The sequence below is a fragment of the Amphiura filiformis genome, chromosome 3 (assembly GCF_039555335.1).
Source record: "Amphiura filiformis chromosome 3, Afil_fr2py, whole genome shotgun sequence".
Taxonomy (NCBI): Eukaryota; Metazoa; Echinodermata; class Ophiuroidea; order Amphilepidida; family Amphiuridae; genus Amphiura; species Amphiura filiformis.
Window position 1 is genome coordinate 33,938,217 of NC_092630.1, and position 19,697 is coordinate 33,957,913.

At 38.0% G+C, this 19,697-nt stretch overlaps 2 protein-coding genes across 2 annotated transcripts in view; both read left to right on the forward strand.

The window, feature by feature from the left end:
• LOC140148405 (protein mono-ADP-ribosyltransferase PARP14-like) overlaps positions 1 to 10,428 on the forward strand; it is a 28,817-nt gene extending 18,389 nt beyond the window's left edge. The window contains exons 16-26 of the mRNA XM_072170336.1: positions 36 to 162; positions 381 to 542; positions 860 to 934; positions 1,756 to 1,935; positions 2,249 to 2,455; positions 3,286 to 3,467; positions 6,161 to 6,244; positions 6,357 to 6,726; positions 7,815 to 7,963; positions 8,111 to 8,288; positions 9,060 to 10,428. Coding sequence (XP_072026437.1) covers positions 36 to 162; positions 381 to 542; positions 860 to 934; positions 1,756 to 1,935; positions 2,249 to 2,455; positions 3,286 to 3,467; positions 6,161 to 6,244; positions 6,357 to 6,726; positions 7,815 to 7,963; positions 8,111 to 8,288; positions 9,060 to 9,340 — 1,995 coding nt within the window. The 3' untranslated portion in view covers positions 9,341 to 10,428. The remainder of the gene's footprint in view (positions 1 to 35; positions 163 to 380; positions 543 to 859; positions 935 to 1,755; positions 1,936 to 2,248; positions 2,456 to 3,285; positions 3,468 to 6,160; positions 6,245 to 6,356; positions 6,727 to 7,814; positions 7,964 to 8,110; positions 8,289 to 9,059) is intronic.
• A 223-nt stretch (positions 10,429 to 10,651) lies between these two features.
• Positions 10,652 to 12,762, forward strand: LOC140147202 (craniofacial development protein 2-like). Its single transcript, XM_072168983.1, has 2 exons — positions 10,652 to 10,681; positions 12,298 to 12,762. The coding sequence occupies exons 1-2, from the start codon at positions 10,652 to 10,654 to the stop codon at positions 12,760 to 12,762; spliced, it is 495 nt and encodes a 164-aa protein (XP_072025084.1).
• Positions 12,763 to 19,697: the final 6,935 nt, after the last annotated feature.

Below are 19,697 nucleotides of genomic sequence, written 5' to 3' on the forward strand. Positions count from 1 at the left end.
CTATGAATGAAACCATGCATTTCTGTCACTTACAGGCATTTGAAGGTGAGATGCAGAACCTTCTCCAGCAAGGGCCTGCACGGGCATCTGGATCCGGTCAACCAGTTCCAACAAGAAGATTAAAACAATCACGGAAGGAATCCTCAAAATCAACACCAGCTGGTAAACTCACTTTCGAAATTAGTATGTGAAAACTTTCATAAAACTTGTAAGCCATAGAATTTTGTCTGGTATGACAATGAAAAATACTCCTTAATGTTGATTTCCCATAGCTGACTCAAGTTGGATAACATTAGTAATGATACACCCATTTCGTAATCTATATTGACAGTTTTGCATTATGTTCAACCAGTTTTGTTTTCATGGTTTTGTTATTTCAGCCTCTGGTGAAGAGAAGTCTTTCGGTACAGTGAAGGAAGCAGCTGATGGCAGTGTTAGTATACAAATCGGTCACATAACAGTGCAACTACAACAAGGAGATCTGACTAGGGAAAATACTGATGCAATTGTCAACAGTTCAGGACATGACCTCAATTTGAATGGTAACAATGTTTCGTTTTTGTTTTGTTTTTACATATGTAGTAAATCTTTGAAATGCATTAGTGCAGACAATTAGGATTGTCGTCTAACAAGTAATTTTAACAAAGAAATGGTGGTTAGGGTAGTAGCGTTGTTCAAAAACACTTTTTGCAACAGTGCATGTTTGTTTAAACATGATTTCTCAGATTGAAAACAAACTATATATATTCTCAAATCTAGCATGAGATGTAAATGTTCACAATTTCAGTGGAATAATAGTATTTGTGTTTTTCTTGGAGATGATTGGTTGTGTAATGTTTCAAACTTGCATTGTTTTCAGGACCTGTATCTAAAGCAATAGTAAAGGCAGGAGGACAGGAAATCGCCAAAGAATGTAAAAAGCTAGTAAAAGAAGGTAGGAACCAATACTATTTGGATGCTGTGAATTAAAGTTTTAACTTCATCACTACACTATTTTTCGCTCACCTGAAAAGTTATCACTAGCTCGACTAGCGTCTTCAGCAGATGGTGATGCTGTGATGATATCTTGTTTACAATCGGGATACCTCTCACTGATGGACGGGACTGAATTGTGACCAAGGACCAGAAATAGATCCTATTTGGGATAACCTGCTGATGCCCAGAGGGGCGGCGCTACATCGTAACATCCTATGACGTCATTCTGTCAGTCAATCATATGACGTCATCAGTGAGATATATCTCGATTATAGACAAGATATTATCACAGCATCACCATCTGCTGAAGACGCTAGTCGAGCTAGTGAAAACGTTCCAGGTGAGCAAAAAATAAAATACGTGCACATCTTCCGCAGAATTCCATATCGTCTTTCACTTGAACAATATATTTCAATTTAATTTCGGTTAGCACAATTGACTTTCATGGATATTCTTCATGGTTCCTTCAAGCACTGGAAAGACTTACAAATATTTACAGTTACTGGAATGTTGTAAACCTTTTTGTGTTGTGCCCATGTGCTCATAAAAGTTATATCCAATGCAAAATAATTGATAATGAATGCATGATTTATTCCAGCACAAAAACCTGGCTCAGACTTAGTCTTTCATTTTTATTGGTGAGGATAGACATGTAAAGACTAAGAATATCAAACTATTGGTTGAACTTGTGCAAAAGCTAGGATATTTTGCTTAATTGTATTCCTTAATTGGGATCTATATAATTTTAGTAAATACCCCCCCTTCATTTCTTTCTCTTAGGACACAAGGCAGTAAACAAAGGAGCAGTAAAAACTACAGCAGGCCATCTTCCGTGCAGGAATGTAATACATATTGTAACACCCCATAGTGGAGTACAATTGAAGTCGGTGGTTTTAAAGGCTCTTCATTTGGCAGACACTGATGGTTTGCGTTCTATTGCATTCCCAGCTCTTGGAACAGGTATCTGAGTGTTTAATGTAGAACAAAAAAGAGAAATTGGGGTTTTTTTAATCATCACAATCGTCAAAAGTTAGGTGCAGTGAATGATAAATTAAAGAGGTCACTCTTGTTTCAGACGTGTATTCAAATACACAAAGCACGATGCCAAAGATTTTAAAAATCTTGCACTGCTTTGTAGCGAATGATTATCCCATAGAGAAATTTGATTTATGAAATAGAGATAAAATTACTTGTTTGATGCGTTCGTTCGGTAAATATTAAATTGACTTCAGTTAATCCGTGTTAACCAATATTTTCATCCTGTTTTGTTTAGGTAACGTTGGTGGCAATGCTGACACAGCAGCTAGGGTGTTGCTGGATGCCATAGGAGAATTTGCAGTGAATACAAACCGAAAGTCTTTGCTTCTCGTCAAGCTTACCATATTCCAGCGAGGGATGTTACCAGCGTTTGCTGGGGCTATGAAAGCCAAAGAAGCTTTCTCATATAAACCACAGAAAGGATTTTTCAGAAAGGGTTTTGGTAAGTGCTTCTCTGTTTCGGCAACAGCATATTGTCCTGGGTTTGATAGGTATGTGACCGAAGATACATGTATTTTGCTTGTTATTATGCAGTGGATAGAAGTCCATAATGGAAATTCCTATCGTTGTAGTAATGACGTATAACTATAAATCAATCGGCGTGTTGCATCTCTTTGGAATGCGAGCATTATTTAAAAACCTGCATAAATTAGCTAGCTCCCAGTTGCATTGATCAATCACAGCGCAGAGAGTTGAGTGAACGGATCGAGTTAGTAGAAAGAACATTACAATTCTGATTATTGGAACGGATTTTATTTATATGACGGTTTTAGTAATGGAAAGTTAAAGTCTTGGGAGAAATCTAAAATCTAAGGCTTTAGAGAAACAGTACGTCCATAATTGTGTCCGTCGGTATTGATCGTAAAAGCAAGTTTGTGCGACATTTATGGCCGACTTTCTGAAAGATTGAGTGACAATTTTAAGTTTACCGCACGTAGCTACCTAACATCACTTTTGAGGCGCCCAGATCACTCAAAGTGAGCAGTAATTATAAACGAGGGAAGAAAAGCCCCTTCTTCACATCAGGATAGGACGATATAGCGTTGTCACAATATATGTTAATATGATACTAGGCGTTATAGCAAAGTTTGTCGAGTTGTAGAAAGTCAATTCGAATTACCCACACAATACATTTAGGTCCAAGGATTGTAACGAGTTGACACGGTAGCTAAAACGAATTATAATGGTTTAAATTAATAGAAGATACACTTAATATTGTGTACTTCAGCAAAGTGTGTGTGTGTTAAGAACTCAAGGTATTTTTCTCTGTAGATTATGTCAAGAGTGCATTTTCGAGTTTATCTGGGGCAGATGAGGGTGAAATGATGGAAGCTAGAGCAGCACCTGCTGAGCAAGAGGTCATGATACTTCAGATCTATGCAGGGAATAGGAAGAACCTTGAAGAAGCTATCGACCGAATAGAAGACTTCATTAAGGATGAATTTTGTTCTGAGGTAGCTTTATTTTTATTGTCTCCTCAGAACTTGTTTAGAAAGAGACCAAGCAGTCACTAATTCTGTCTGTAGACCTATGTGTATTGGGGCTGATTTGATAAATTTCATAAAATGGATGTCATTCCAAAAGTACCACTACTATTGAAATCAAACTTGGTAGCAATGATCATTGGATGAGAGACTTACCGTGCCCTGTAGTATGTTGAGGTCAAGTGTCATTTTGGGGTCAAATGAGGTTAATATTCACAAATATTAAAAATATTTTTTTCCTCTGGAAGGAATAGATCATTACCAAGGTTGGTCAAAATACTTATGCAAAGGGTCAAGTGGCATGTTAAGGTCAACGGTCACCCAGGGTTCATACAGGGTGTCCCAGAAACAATTACCGGGCGAATGAATTTGGACGTAAGTCGAGAAATGGACATCAGAATCCACAAACCTAAACATCAGCGTTAGCCCATCTTATTCTGCATCCTATACGTCAATTTTACTGGAATCGGTTGAGTGATCGTAAAGTAATGAGGGATAACATAACGCATGCGTAAATGCTCGGTACTGGTAAATATCCTTTTTCGTTAATGTTGATATAAATGTTGCATAAAGAATTATTGCATAAAAGAATTCCAGCTGGCTTTAAAAATTTCTCACGCACATTACAGTTTTTGGAATATGTCGTAGAAATTGTAATGCAAAGTTTTAAATCTTCAACATTAATATTGCATGGTATCAAAAATCATACGTAAACTGTAAGCACTTGATCATTTTCATTGGCTCAAATGTTCTTTGAAAAGTTAAAATATAACATATTTGCACAACCTAAAGAATACACGTTGGAAAGCATCCTTTGCAGAAATCAAAGTTTTCTCGGACAAACTGTTATTCATCTTCAGTGAAAGCATGAATAACATAACACCGTCGGATTACAAAATAGATAGTGTGGACTGAATGTAATGAGTTACACAAACTTTAGGAAGCGGTGAGCGAGTATGAAAAAGCGTCTGTGATCAAACTTGGAAAGAACAGCATTGATGCGCGCATTAGTCAATTTCTTCGCAACCAGTGAACCGAATCAAATAACATTTTCGTATGTGCTGCACAATAAAATAGGCTATGCGCTACATTTTAATTTGTTTGATTCTGATGTCTACTTCTCGACTTTCGTTCAATTTTATTCACTCGGTCATTTTTTATGGGACACCCTGTATACACAATTTTTTATAAAATTTCAAAAACATGGCTCTGATTAGGCAACTACTTCAAACATGCATTAGCGCAAAAGACTGATCACAAATAGTCTAATAGGGGACCGCTCATTATTTACAGGGGAGGGGGGCTATGTGATTTTCACTTTAACAAACAGGGGGGTTATGTGATTTTATTTTTCCTGCTGGTGGGGTCAGGTGAAATTCAATATTAAATTATTCACTATGATTATGATTCACTACAATTTTACCTCATATTTGGCTATTTTAGCCACAAAAAGGTCAATTTTTGTGCGCTTCGCGCGAATTTATTCCTGCACCATATTTTGAGTTTAGCTTCAATATGGCAACATTTTTGTGCGCTTTGGACGCATTTGTGTCATAAACTTATTCTCTCACCAAAAGGTGCTGGATTCACATAATACTTGAAGAAATTTTTCCAACCACCTCATGTCAAAAAGAAATCTATACCACTGTTCATCAGCACATTAGCCATATGGCAGGGTGGCAAGTCAGTCCCCTCCCCTGCTCAGTCGACAGATGTATTGTGACAAAACTTATGATTTGCATCTTTCTTTTGGTCTATTTTAGACCCCAAATTAACCCCATTTTTAGTATCAAAATGCCAAATTGCTGCGCGCTTCGCGTGCATTTATCTCAGAAATACCATTCTGTGAGTAGATCTGCGAGACATGCCCTTGTAAATTCTGATGTTTTTATCATCTTGAACTTGAACACGAATTTCAAAAATGAGAGTTATAATTCCATCCATTCTATAATGTAAATCATTAAAATATGAGTGACAGGGCAGCTCCTCTGATGCTTGGAAAGAACATCAAACTTGTATACGGGATCAAAAAACTGGGACTAAATTTAAAATTAACCAAAAGTTGTGAAAGCTCTATATATGCATCTTCCTTTGGAATGATTTTAGGGCACATTATTGTCCTCAATGCAATTTGTTCATTTAGCTTCTTTTTTTTTTTTCGCGCGCTTCGAGCACATTTCTCCAAGTAATGTTCTTTTAGTAGCAGATCAGTGGGACGATTTGGAAATTTTGCCCCCATCCCCCGGCTCGGTGACTCCGGTACATCTCTCTTTGAATTTTAGCATAAATAGCATATTTTCTGGGGACAGCTTGGAAAAAACTTGGATTACAATTGTGGGGAGGGGTGTCTTCTATACGAAGAGCCAGAGGTGGCAATCATGTTGCCATGCCCAGGGGCCATAAAAAGGTGAATCCGGCCATGGTATACCAGCAAAATGTATTTCTCGATGTGGGGGGGGGGGGGGGTACGTATTTTTTTTGGTGGCAATAGGGGGGTTGTGTAACTTTATGAACTCAATTTTGAAATCCTCCCGGCCCCCCTCCCCTATAAATAATGAACGGTCCCTAGGTTTAAAATAGTGTATACTTGTGCATGAGTTTGATGAGGGACGTACAGGTGAATAAAATTATTCTTTTACCCTGAAATTTTCTCTTTGCTGTAGGAACTTCCGTACGAGCAAGAGATATGGGGTGAATTAGATGGATCCAAAATGGAAAAAATATTTGCCATTGCCCAGGCAAACAATGTAAGTATTAAAATGAAATTATATAAGTTGAAAAATGCCATTGAACTTTAAACGCCAATACTACATTATCAAAGGATTCACTATCACAAACGAACCTTTATGCCCATTTCAGGTCAAGGTTGAACCACTACTGGAGGGTCGGGCTAAACGTATAGTCATCCAAGGACGCGCTGTGGATGTTCAAAAAGCCAAGGCAGATATTCAAGAATTCTTCACAAGGATCCAGCTGAAGAAAAAGAAGGAAGCAGAGGATCAACTGATTAACAAAGAAGTATCTTGGCGATACAAAGATACCACTGGCGAGTTTGTTGATTATGGAGAAGAGATCAACCCAATTATTGAACGTGCCCATCGTGAACAAAAACCACATGTAGATTTGGAACTGGAAGAGGGAAATGTCCGAATTGATTTCTTCTCCATGGAGGAAAGGCAACCAAGAGGAAGGGGAAAGGCTACTGTTCAACGAGCAGACCTCAAAAAAGGTACAATTCTTTAAACCATGTAAATAAAACAATGACTTTTGTTGTATTAAAGGGGCATTTCGTGATCCACAGCCTCATCCCCCCACTTTTCTCAAAAAAAAGTTGAGATTTTTATATCACTGGAAACCTCTGGGTACATAATGTTTATGTACAAAATATTTCTTGCAGATTAATTCGTTTTGCAAAGATATCGTGAAATTTGAAATTACAACGTATTGTCTATGGAGCAGTGTAATACACATAATCATGCATAACTCGCAAACGCAAAATCGGAATCAACTGAAATTTTGGGAATAAGCTTTTTTCGTGGATATGTACTGAAAAATGTCATAAAAAGAGGATGCTAGGATCACGAAATGCTCCTTTAAAGCCATATTATAACATTTCTGTAAAAATAGTATTTATTTTCCATAAAATGTTAACTTTTACTGTCAGATATGTCCCCTTTTTAATTTTGAGCCGAACAGGTGAGGTGAAGCATAGAAAATTGGATTTTACTACTAGCGCCCATGCATGTTACTCCCGCGGTTGTAATACGGTACGATCCGTGAGGTGTGTGTGTGTGTGTATCCCGCACGCCGTGTACGTACTGTGTTCGACTAATATTTCCATCGTAATAATAAAACGCCGGTTCCATCGTTTTATTCAAAATCTCGGATTTTGACAAAACTACAGCACCTAAAGTCTTGATTTTTGCAGAGTATTTTTATTGACTAAGGTACATTACAATTGTGTAAAAACCAGAATTTAAAAAAAAGATTGAGGGCGTTCTATTCAGCAAATGTTATAATATGGCTTTAAATGTTTTTGGCAACCTCATACTGACATAGATCTAGTGATGTTATGTTGGTGTTATTTTATTACTTACTGGTAATCCAGTGAACGTAAAAGGTGTTTTTGAACAAAGATACTACAAGCAAGATGTATGTAGGTAGCCTTAGAAGGTGTTAAATATTAAGAATTAGATAATTTTGTTATTTGGGAAATGCTTTTTAACACAAGAGCAAACAACTATAAATGTTAAAGCAGATCATGTGAGAATAGCACACCACTTAATTCCCTTGTTCTTTTTCTTAATAATAACCCAGAGCAAGCAGCTATAAATATACCAACCAACTGGATCCCAATGAACGGTCAAAACTTTGTCAAGGTTGCACTGGTACAAGGATCGCAAGAGTTTACGCTAGTCCAGACAACATTTCAGAACTCCTTAGGACAGGCACCAACGATACACTCGGTAGGTAAACATGTCAAATGTAGCATCGTTTTAAATAAGTAAAATAAAAAATTATTGAAAGTCATTGTGTTGCAAAGTGCACAACATATCACCTTATAACATGCCGAAGACTTTTTCAATGACAAAAGATGTGTGTTTCACTCACAGATTGAACGGATTCAAGTGTTGGACCTATACAAGTCGTACGTAGCAAAGATGGAACGTATAAAGGCTGTTATACCGACAGGAATGCAAGCCGAACGCACACTGTTTCACGGAACTTCACAGGACACCTGTGATAAAATCAATCGACATGGATTTAACCGTAGTTACTCGGGAAAAAATGGTAAGTACAAATTTTTGAGCAACTGTTTTAAAACTGAAAACTCTTACATCATTTTCCACTGGTGTCATAAATTGTTTATGATGATTGTTCATTACTCTATATTAGGGCTATGTAAGCTAATAAAAAATACAAGCATGTAATGTAAGCCAAGGCTATATCATATTGAACGTCAAACTTTGTCGTGATGCATATATTCATTATCTCTAGCCGATATAAATAACATGTGCATGAAGTTTATTGGTTTATTTATTCAGTCTTCAGTTACTTATTAGCCACATTGTAGAGCAACCTGGCTTATGTAATGGTAATGTCTATCTGGTCGAGTTTCTGTTGTTTGCAGTGTGGTATCTAGGACAAAAGATTCAAGCAAACTGTTGTGTTTGGATCATCGTGTCTTTATTTCTTGAACGATTTTAACGAATGAGGTCTTAAATCTGAGTTCAAAGATGCAGCTATTGGGTGCTGCTTCTAATTATTTTTTTACTTGTACCTTAATTGCTTTGTTGTTGTTGTTGTTGTTGTTGTTGTTGTTGTTGTTGTTGTTGTTGTTGTTGTTGTTGTTGTTGTTGTTGTTGTTGTTGTTGTTAATGGGTTATGGCCATACATACATGGTGTTAACGGGTAAACCTTATTTCATGCGATGGCACTCACTAGGACTGCTTGTCGACGGTAAAGTAATTTATTATTTCACATATTAAAACAGCTGTCAATCTGACCACACTGTATTTGTTTAAATTTTAAAAACATGTTGTATTTTGATATTTCTTCAAGGTACTGCTCATGGAAAAGGTACTTACTTTGCGCGAGATGCCGCCTACTCGAATGGGTACGCTGCAGCGTCTGGGCCAAACAATTACAAGCACATGTACATGTGTAAAGTGTTAACTGGCGAATTCGCACAGGGAAATCCGAATATGGTATCACCACCACCGAAGCCGAACAGCCCAACAGAAATGTATGATTGTGTGGTAGACAATGTAAATGGTCCTAGAGTGTTCGTTGTGTTCCACGACTCACAAGCTTACCCAGAGTACCTTATATCGTATACTTAACTTTATTTTACTCATTCGCATTTAATAAAGAATATTTAAAAGTAACTAGATGTTCTTAAATGTTAGCTAATCAGTAAATCATGCAGATCTATTGTAAAAAAATTCTGTATAAAAGTTAAATGGAAATGATAGCATGGGGTTTTTTGGACGAGCCGGATCGTATTTTAGCAGGCTGTACATGACCGAGTCTGTGTTTGACTCGTAGAACGTGTTTATAGTGGCTGTATACGGAAAGATTATACTGCAATAACAATTGATTTCTCAGTACTTATATACGCTAACATACGCTAAATAACGGATAAGCTGGCTCACTATAAACACGCTCATAGACTGTTAAAACATACAATTTCGAGTCTGACATCTGGGGATGGTTAAAATGATCCGTACCATTTGCTTGCATCGGCAGCTAATATAATAGAACAGTATGTTGTCTATAGTTACTGTCATGGAAGACGAAAGAAACAGTCCTGCTAGATTGAATTTGTTGTTGAATTGTAAGTTCCAATAGTGGGTCATTATATACATCAGATTGACTCAATGTGTTCACCTGAAAATGGTAACTAAAAATCTGGTGACCACCAATTTTTCTGTGTATAACCTATCTGAAGCTTGGGTCAGTGCTTGTATCCATGTTTAGTCGAAATCGGCATAATAAGCACCTGGTAGTATTTTATATAGAACAGGGATGATAAGAATCAGGAGAAGCAGATTCGACAGATCGATGGAATCAGTTGGCTTTCGTAAAAACCCAACAAACACAAATACGTTTTAAAAACGTTTTAAATAAGTTATATTTTGGTTTAGGTAAAAACGTTTTAATAACATTAAAATGTAGGGTTATGAAAACGTTTTGTTTAAAAACACTACAACAATATTTTTAAAATGTTTTCAAAATGTTATAGTAAACTATTTTTGCAAACAATTTTTGCCAAATATTTTGTCAACACAACATTATGTTAAAATATTTGCACCCAGCAAACACAAATGTTTTTTTTAAATGTATTTTTTCCCAAAACGTTTTAATAACATTTAAATGTCGGGTTATACAAAGGTCATGATATATTATAACCTTTTGCGAATGTATTCGAAAACGTATCTGATATAGATACTTCAAACACAGGGGTATTTTGTTGCCACAATAACTGTTGACCAGCTAACACTATTATATAGCATCCGGCAGCAAGTCCCTGGTAGAAACAAATGATTGACAAGCAATAAAGCGAGCACTGACCCGATTGATAGCCGCATGCCCCAACTTTTCCACATCACACTTGAGCTTTCGTCATCAGGAGAAAACTCTCATGTGTAAACATGGTAAACAAGGAAGGTGGTAGCCTCATTGTAAGTCATTGTGGCACACGGTTTAAGCCGGGGTTTTAAGTATTTGCTTCTAATATCCGAACTGGAGCAACTTAAAGCCATAACGTGTGATTTGCTCCACAGCGACGCCCTCAATTTTGCTCGAATTTCTACGTTTTGCATAATGACCAATGATGTAACATGGAAATAGATCTCATCTACTATTTCCATGGATGTACTGAAATACCACATGTAAAAGACTAACCCCGAACCACTTTAATTACAAGATCCCGGTTTTATTCACTAATATCTTCATAGAGCTCCACAGTTAAGTCGAGTGGCTAAGCTTTCATTTTACCTCATTATGTTGGCTTAAAATAATCAGAAAACCTTGACAGTAAATACTAATTATTAGGCTATGTTTTTGGCAAAGAATAACAAAATTAAAATTTGACCGAAATGTGACTTTAACCCTAATAAGATTGTAATGGTAAAAGGCCTCAATGTAATAGAAAACACCACATGAAAAAGAAACCATACAAGCAGAAGAGCAGGCAGGTGCAAAACAAGCCAAGCATGACAGTGTAATTAGCCTGTTGTTTCAACAATGTCAACATGAGCTAATTACTCATTAAAATTACTATATATATATAGTATGAATCTGATGTTTCACTTATAATAAATAATACATGATCTTAAAAACCATGCACTTGTGTATCCAGAGTCGTACTTATAAGGGAGTATCCGGCAATCATAACATTATGCCTTGTATATTAGAAAAATAATTTTCACTACCGGGCATCTTGGATACCAGGCAGACATGAGGGGATCTGGGAGCAGCAAAGGGCCCCAAAGGTGTGGTACGCAAGCCCACCGGCGCGTGGACACGCCCTGGTTACACACCAACCTTTGTCCCAGCTATGGGTCAAATAGCTGAGGTAGTTCACTACCTCAGGCGTAAGGGAGATAGTATCCTGTAAACGGCAAGAGGGCGTAGTGATTAGACTTCACCATACCGGCCAGTGAACAAAAGCAGGGTGTCCTGGAACCTGTACTATTTCTTGTTTTCTTTGGATGGAGACAGAGCACAAGTGTGAAGGGCGCAAGAAAGATGTCTTGTATGTACATTTTTATACGGCCACAGGACAAGCGGAGAGGAAAACTCTGTTAACAAAGCTAGCTGTAGGCGTTGCGACCACAGCTATATCAGCAATCGAAAAACTATGATGGCGAACCAAAACTACACTAAAAAGTACCTAATTCAGTCTTAACATCTCATGGTGCAGACATCGATTTGCAAAGATCACATGACGCCTTGCCTCGAAATCCTGATGGAAGGGACAAGTCTGATGAAGGTGCCTGCAGGAGGAGAAACCTTGTAAATTGCAAGAAAGTCATTTCAATCTCCACCATGAATGTACGGACAGTAAGCATGATAAGAGAACAGCAGTGTAGAGAGGAGCTAGTTTCTAATCTCATTGAGTACAATGTGGTAGTATTGGGGATACAAGAGCATCGTATTATTCACGATGAACCAATTACGAAAACATACTGGGCAGGACACTGATTACAACATCAGCAACTAAGAACGATGCGTGAGCTGCAGTTGGAGGGGTTGGAATCCTACTGAACAAAAATGCTAAAAATTCACTTGCCAGTGTGAGATCACACAACAGCAGATTATTGTCATTGCAAACTTCCAGGGTAACCCAGCAACAACTGGCATCGTTACATATTGCCCAACCAACGTAGCTGATGAAGACGCAGTAGAGAATCACTACGATAGTATGAGGATAGCCATTGAATCCATCCCAGCTCATTACCTCTTGATAGTGATGGGCGATTTCAATGCTAGAGTTGGACTGGAAGACACTAAATTTACACACCATGACACCACTCACAGAAATGGAAAGTACCTTGTGGAACTAGCAACAGAGAAGAATCTCATAATTGCGAACACACAGTTTCGTAAGAAAGCTGGAAAATTATGGACATTTACAAGCCCAGGAGGCAATAAATACCAACTAGACTATATACTCATACGAAGAAAATGGAGGAACAGTCTGCAGAACGCCGAGGCATACAACACCATTGCTGGTGTGGGCTTCGATATCACAGAATAGTGTCGGCAAGAATAAGACTAAGCCTCAGGAAGAGCAAGACTTTACCAAGGAAGAACCAGTTCGATTGGAAATCCCTGAGCACTGATAAGAAATATCCAAAAGATGTACACCATAGAAGTGCACAACAGGTTTGAAATCCTTGAAGACATGGAGGAAACAGCCACGGATAAGTACAGCCTATTTATCGCTGCCAACAAAGAAGCAGCTGAGAAGATCATCCCTGCAAAGAAGCGATCTCGAAGGGCAAACTTTTCTCGTGATCCAAGAGTCATAAAGGCAAGAGACCATATCAGGGAGACGTATGAGGTGTATCAACTGGACACTACTGATTGTAAAAGAGAGGAGTACAAGAAGGCGAAGAAAAACCTTGATGATGCATACAATGAAGTCATCGAGGCAGACCTAAATGGCAAGTTGCAAGAGGTTGAAAGAGCTCATGTCAACTCCAAACATGGTGAAAGTTGGAAACTGCTCAACGACATCACTGGTAGAAAGGCATGCAGTACAGGTCAGTTGAAGGGAAATACACAAAGTGAAAGGGTCACCAATTGGTACAACCACTTCAAAGGCCTTCTTGGAAGCCCTCCTGACATTGATGATGAGGAAGAAGAAATAACACCAGTTTTAGACGAGCTTGATATTAAAGTGGGGCCATTTGACGAAGAATATGAAGAAGCTAAAGCATCTTTGGTTGAGGGAAAGAGCTATGGAGAGGACAACATACCTCCAGAAGTGCTGACGAGATGCAACCTAGATGACATTGTGTTAGGGTTCTGCAATGACGCACTTCTCAAAGGGAATAAGCCGGATCAATGGTCCATACTTAATATTGTTCCTATCCCTAAAACAGCAGATCTTAGTTCCGGAAACAACTATCACGGTATCAGTCTAACCTCCATCGTAGCCAAAACCTACAACAGAATGATACTTAATAGGATCAGACCTGAAATTGACCAGCATCTGAGAACAAATCAGAATGGATTTAAAGTTGGTAGAACGACTGTTGGACACATCCTTGCACTACGTAGGCTGATTAAAGAGTTAAAGGCGCATAACCTGCCAGCGATAATAACATTCATCGACTTCAAGAAAGCTTTCGACACCATCCATAGAGGCAAGATGTTGAAGATACTCCATGCCTACGGTATTCCGGAACTCATTGTTGAAGCTATTGGCAACATGTACCAAAACACAAAAGCCAAAGTAATATCAAAATTGTTTGAAATCTTAGCAGGAGTACTTCAGGGGGATACCCTCGCCCCATACCTGTTTGTGATTGTCCTCGACTTTGCACTGAGAATAGCTATTGAAGGAAATGAAGAGGAGCTAGGATTCCATCTGGAAAAGAGACGAAGTAGGAGAGTTGGCCCAGTCGTGGTGACAGGCTTTGATGTTGCTGACGACATTGCACTGTTGTCTGAGGAAATACACCAAGCACAAGAACTGCTTCATAGAGTGGAGACTTCAGCTGCTAAAGTGGGCCTGAAGATGAATGGAAGTAAAACGAAGTATATGTCCTACAATAACAGGAGAGAAAACATCACAACGAATGAGGGTGTAGTACTGGAGGAGGTAGATGACTTCAAATACCTAGGCGCTTGGATGGAAAGCACTGAAAGGGATGTAAAGTTACGTAAAGCAGCAGCATGGAGGGCGTGCAGTAAACTTAAGAAAATCTGGAGGTCAACTCTTTACTCCGAATCTTTGCTGCAACAGTGGAGTCGGTGCTGCTTTATGGATGCGAAGCATGGACCATCACCCCTAAACTTGTAAAGGGTCTGGATGGCTGTTATACCCGCATGCTAAGAACTGTTCTGAATGTGCATTGGAAGGAACATATGTCAAATGCAGACCTATATGGAGATATTCCCAAAATAAGCCACAAGATCAGGGAAAGAAGAACCCGGTTTGCTGGCCACTGTTCCAGAAGCGAGGAGCCCGCATCAAAAATGGTTCATTGGATACCCAAGCATGGGAGGCGGAAACCTGGAAGACCCGCTCTCACCTACATTGACATTCTGGAAGATGACACTGGGCTGGAGGCAGCAGACTTCAAGACAGCAATGGAGGACAGGAAGTTGTGGAAAGCCATCACAGTTCGAGGACACCACTCGAATTAAGCAAGTAAGTAAGCAATCACGTGGTTTTATTTAAAACAAACTCATATTGATCATAAAAACGAATAAAAACAGTCGGCTCTCAACACGCGATATTCAAAATTCCCGCGCCGAAATTAAGTGCAATGACGTAATGGTTATTTGTTCTCAATTGTCGTCGGCCTTTATTGTATTACTGGCCGGGACGTCATTGCACTCGACAATTTCGGCGCCCGGGAATTTTGAATATCGCGTGTTGAGTGACGGATGTTTTTATTCGTTTTTTATGAGTTTATTTTAAATAAAACCACATGATTCGTGCTTGATAATTATTTTTCTTACATTATAAGGTATAATGTTGTGATTGCCGGAGACTTCCTTTAAATTGTGATAGTGCCTTCAAGTATTGGTTTGTATCCTAACGTCTCGTATGGTGTCCAGTTATCACAATTGATTTACTGGATTTGTTGAGAAATTGTTTGAATGTAACGCGGGGTTTGACCCGAATACCATGGGAATAAAATGACAGGATATATCTCTCCTTCCGACTTTTTACGGTCATATGAAACATTCAACGTATGTTTCCTTTATTCTATGGTTCGTCTACCACTAAGCGATAGACGCTGTGGTCAGCTCGGTTTATATATTTCTCGCAATTTGAATATTTGCCCTTTTATTTTCTCACTTCGTTTATAGTAGAAAATTGACACTAAGCCTAAGCTCGCATTAAAATTAAATTCTCGCCAGGCACTGGTTGTTTTTGTATATAATGACTTTTGACAGAATTGTGTAATAAAAATTATCATAACTAAGGTTGAAAACAATCCCTATAATATGTGGAGGGACCTTATTATCTGCAATGGCCCAATGTGTACGTTATCATAGCCCACAGCTGTCAATGATGCTGCATGCAAAGTGCTCCATAATAGCCACAGCAATGCAGATTGCCGTACTAGTATATACATCTGTACAGCGGGAATATATTTTATCAATTTGATTGTGTATTTAATTGGGTGAGGCGAAAAACCATTAATTTAGCAACTCTAATAGCTTCTAATAATCATAAATATTTACCACACGTTCATAAATTCGCCTAGCCTGATTTCCCTGAAATGAAAATGTACAAAAAGGAATATAATATAATAAGGTTTTTTTTCACAGGATGGACTCGAAATTGAACGCACTTGTTTAACCCCCGGGTTTAACCAGTCAGTCCGGGTGGACAAACACTTGGGTCCTGATGGGACCAGGCTTATGCTGCAATGCATGCTTTCTTGTATGAAGAGAAAACTAAAAAGAAACACATTGAAGAAAAAGAGCAAGGAAAATAAAGTCCACTCCCAACAAATCGATTCTTTGCTCTTAGCCCTTGGGTCGAAAATTTTAAAAATGGGAATTTGCACCTATATACAAACTTCCGAAGGCTTGAGCACAACGCACGGTCAGCCACCATAACCACCTTAAAATTTGAAACTATAATACACTACAATGACAATCACAGATAGAAAACGCATGATATTTGTAGCTTTGATTCAAAGCTTCTGCACATTTATCCTTTCTTCCCTTTTTCAAATTCACTTTCACCTAAATATTTACTTGTTGAGCATAAACCCAGCTGGTAACATCAAAATCCTGAGATCAATATGCTCCGATTTCGGCAAAAGAGGTATCAAAATATTCATTGGTTGCCCGCTGTTACGCAAACTTTGCCGAATGACGCTTAAACCGGGCGCTTGTATAAGAACATATTTCCAAATAAGAATAAGTAATCTACTAGTATATTCGGAAGTTCTGAATTATCAACCAACTTCCGTCTTACCTCATGCATATCGCCAGCAATAGCACATTGACTGGATGGTCTCAAATATGATCATCTTCAGGACATGGTTCCTTAAACGCAATATGCTTCTATACACAAAGAATGACATTTGGAGGTATTGGCTACACAAACTCATACTCCACACCTTGAGGTCAAATGCTATGACTGTTGGTAGTTATTGAACTAAGGCACTAGAGATGAGACCATTTCGGTTCATCGTATATGGGTTAGTATGCTTTTGTTTGTGACAAAGGCATATAAATAAGATTTAAATGCATATTTATACTGTAGAGTAAAACCTATAATTCTTAGGCGATATTTACAGGTTAATAACTGCGTATTACCATGATTTTGTTGAGAGTGAAGGGCGGAAGCAAATTCATTAATCCACTGTGCAACTCTAACGCAATGGCCGATCAACTTTTTAAAAACTTCGTACGTTGATATGGTATATGGTGGCCTCATGTGCTGTATAGTTTTGTGTCACATTATTTGCATATTTATGAATATTAATGAGCTGATTTGCATATTTTGCCTACATTTTTGTTAATCCAGTCTGCAGCTCAAACGCAATCACCGATTAACTTCAAAGTTGGTTTAATGCTTGGATATGGTAGCCCGATATGCTCTTTATCTTTACTTTTTGAGTCATGTTATTTGCATTTTTTTGAATATTAATGAGTTGATTTGCATATTTTGACTACATTTTCATGAAACTTAAGTGCTACAAAATAACGTAAACAGTAACAATGTAGACCTGTTATTGTTCAGCAGCTCCAGCCGAACCCCCTGACGAGTGACGAACACTTCATAATTATTCAAGCACCCTGATAATTTACATTAGGACAAAATGACGTTAATATAATTGCTTTTACATGTTTTACATGTAAAAAAAACCTGTACACATATACCGTGTTGAAACTAAATCTTCGTAGTAGGTACCGGGAGTAGGTAGCTAACAACGAGTGCTGAAAAACAGCTATCATTATTATATCCTTCAGGAAAGGATAACGATTGTACGGAGAATTAAAAAAAACCCGGATCATTTACAGTATTTTTATTTCAGGTATATTTATTCATAACACACGAATGGCAGTCATATGGCTGAATTACATCGTGACTTGTATTTTAAAAGACAAAGAAAAAAACACTTATAATTATTATATTATAAGTGATTAAATATACAGTTTATAATATTAAGATATTATTAAAATTCATAATTTATGACATACACACATATATAAAAATTGAAAAAAAGGTGGATTTATTGCGTTTCAAAACAAATTGCATAATTATCATTCCCAAACATCCCTGGAACCTCCCCACTTCCCCCATTAAAGAAAAAAATTGAGCTTGACTAACCCGCCACACCCAACAAGCCAAGGAAATATTGGGGGATGATGCTGCAAATAAAATTGATATTACATTGCAAGCATAGTCTGTGCTGGAACAGATAATAGGAAAGCATCGCTGAATCAGAATACTTCACACATATATCAGTTAGTTTCTCTCTTCTTCTTCTTTCCCCATCTGTTTTTTATGTCAAGCATATCTAGGCATTAACTGAAATCTAGGAGATAACGCTGAAGATACTTTCTGCCAGGCACGAGTGACTTGATGAAGGGGATCGCCGTATATAGCGGGTCAGCAGAGGATGTTTAAAGACATTCCCACAACCCAATGGGGTTTCTGACCTTGTATGTCTGGCTTTTGTACACATATGGTACAGTTGATCATGCCTTGCATTGGAATTGTGTGCAAATATCTGGTGTTTTCATCCTATTATTTAACATTCATAACATCGAGACTTAGGAATAAAATTAATGCAGTGGGACAATATGAATGTTTCCTGTAAGAAAATCAAATATCAGTCCTAAGTCTCAACTATTAGCTCGTTGGCTGCAGTTTTAAAATGACCATTTTGTGTGTTTGGCAATGGGGACTTTGCCTTTAAAATTAGGTTATATTCATCAAATTTCCCAATCATAGTGCATTGTAGGAATGCCTTTAAGCCTCCTCTGGCGGGTCAGGGTAGCCAACAATCGGGCTTATTACCGTGATCGGAACCGACTGTAACGAGGTCTTTTATCATATTTCATCTGTCCCGCCTTTATCAAATTAGCCACGGGGAGAGTGGATTTGATTTTTGATGTTATCGCAGTATTTTGAGTGCAAACACCGCTACTGAGGTCAAGCGCCCGTCTGACCCGTCCTAATACGCTCCTCAAAGTACTTAAAGGTTCAAACATTTTATTCAATATAATTTCAAGATTTTTTAAGTGCCAGATGAAACAGTCATGACGAGACTTTGAAATGAGACAGAATTTGGTTCCTGTTCATTGGACATTATTCACACACAACCTTTATATCATTATTACGCTAAGCGCATCGTTCATGTATGGACGAATCCATTTTCACGCATTCCTACACCTCAATGGCAGCCATAGATGAGTCCCCCCCCCCCTTAGATCTATCCCGCATAAAATGTGAAATGATGTGGCCTTGGCGAGGATATTTAACTGCATTCCATCACCCATTTTACACGTAGACAAAAGAATGATGAAAGTTTACAAAACAATACAATTCAACATCGATTTTTAAGCGGATTTAATCCATCCAATTGGGCAGTAACAACACCAGTTTGGTGCAGACGGGACCCAGTAATGGCCGACTGAATTCTGACCATCACTTGGCTCGTTGGATTAGTCTATAACATGCCTAAAACATTGACACATATTAAAGCGTTTATAAAAAATATAAGGATGTTTATAAAGAAAATATTATACATAACCCTGAAGTTTTAAAATGAATGTATTTGCATTTCTTGCATATACATTCATATTTCACTATACTCGATGCAGCACTTTGGGCATTTTTATTTATTTTGAAAGAGTAGCTGGTATGAGCAGGAATGATGAGTACGCACGTCAATTTAAAATTCTAATAATAGTTCCTTGTTTCATGTTTGAAAAAATGGAAGCCACTAAACAACATGTGAAAATTGGGTGTTACTTTAAATT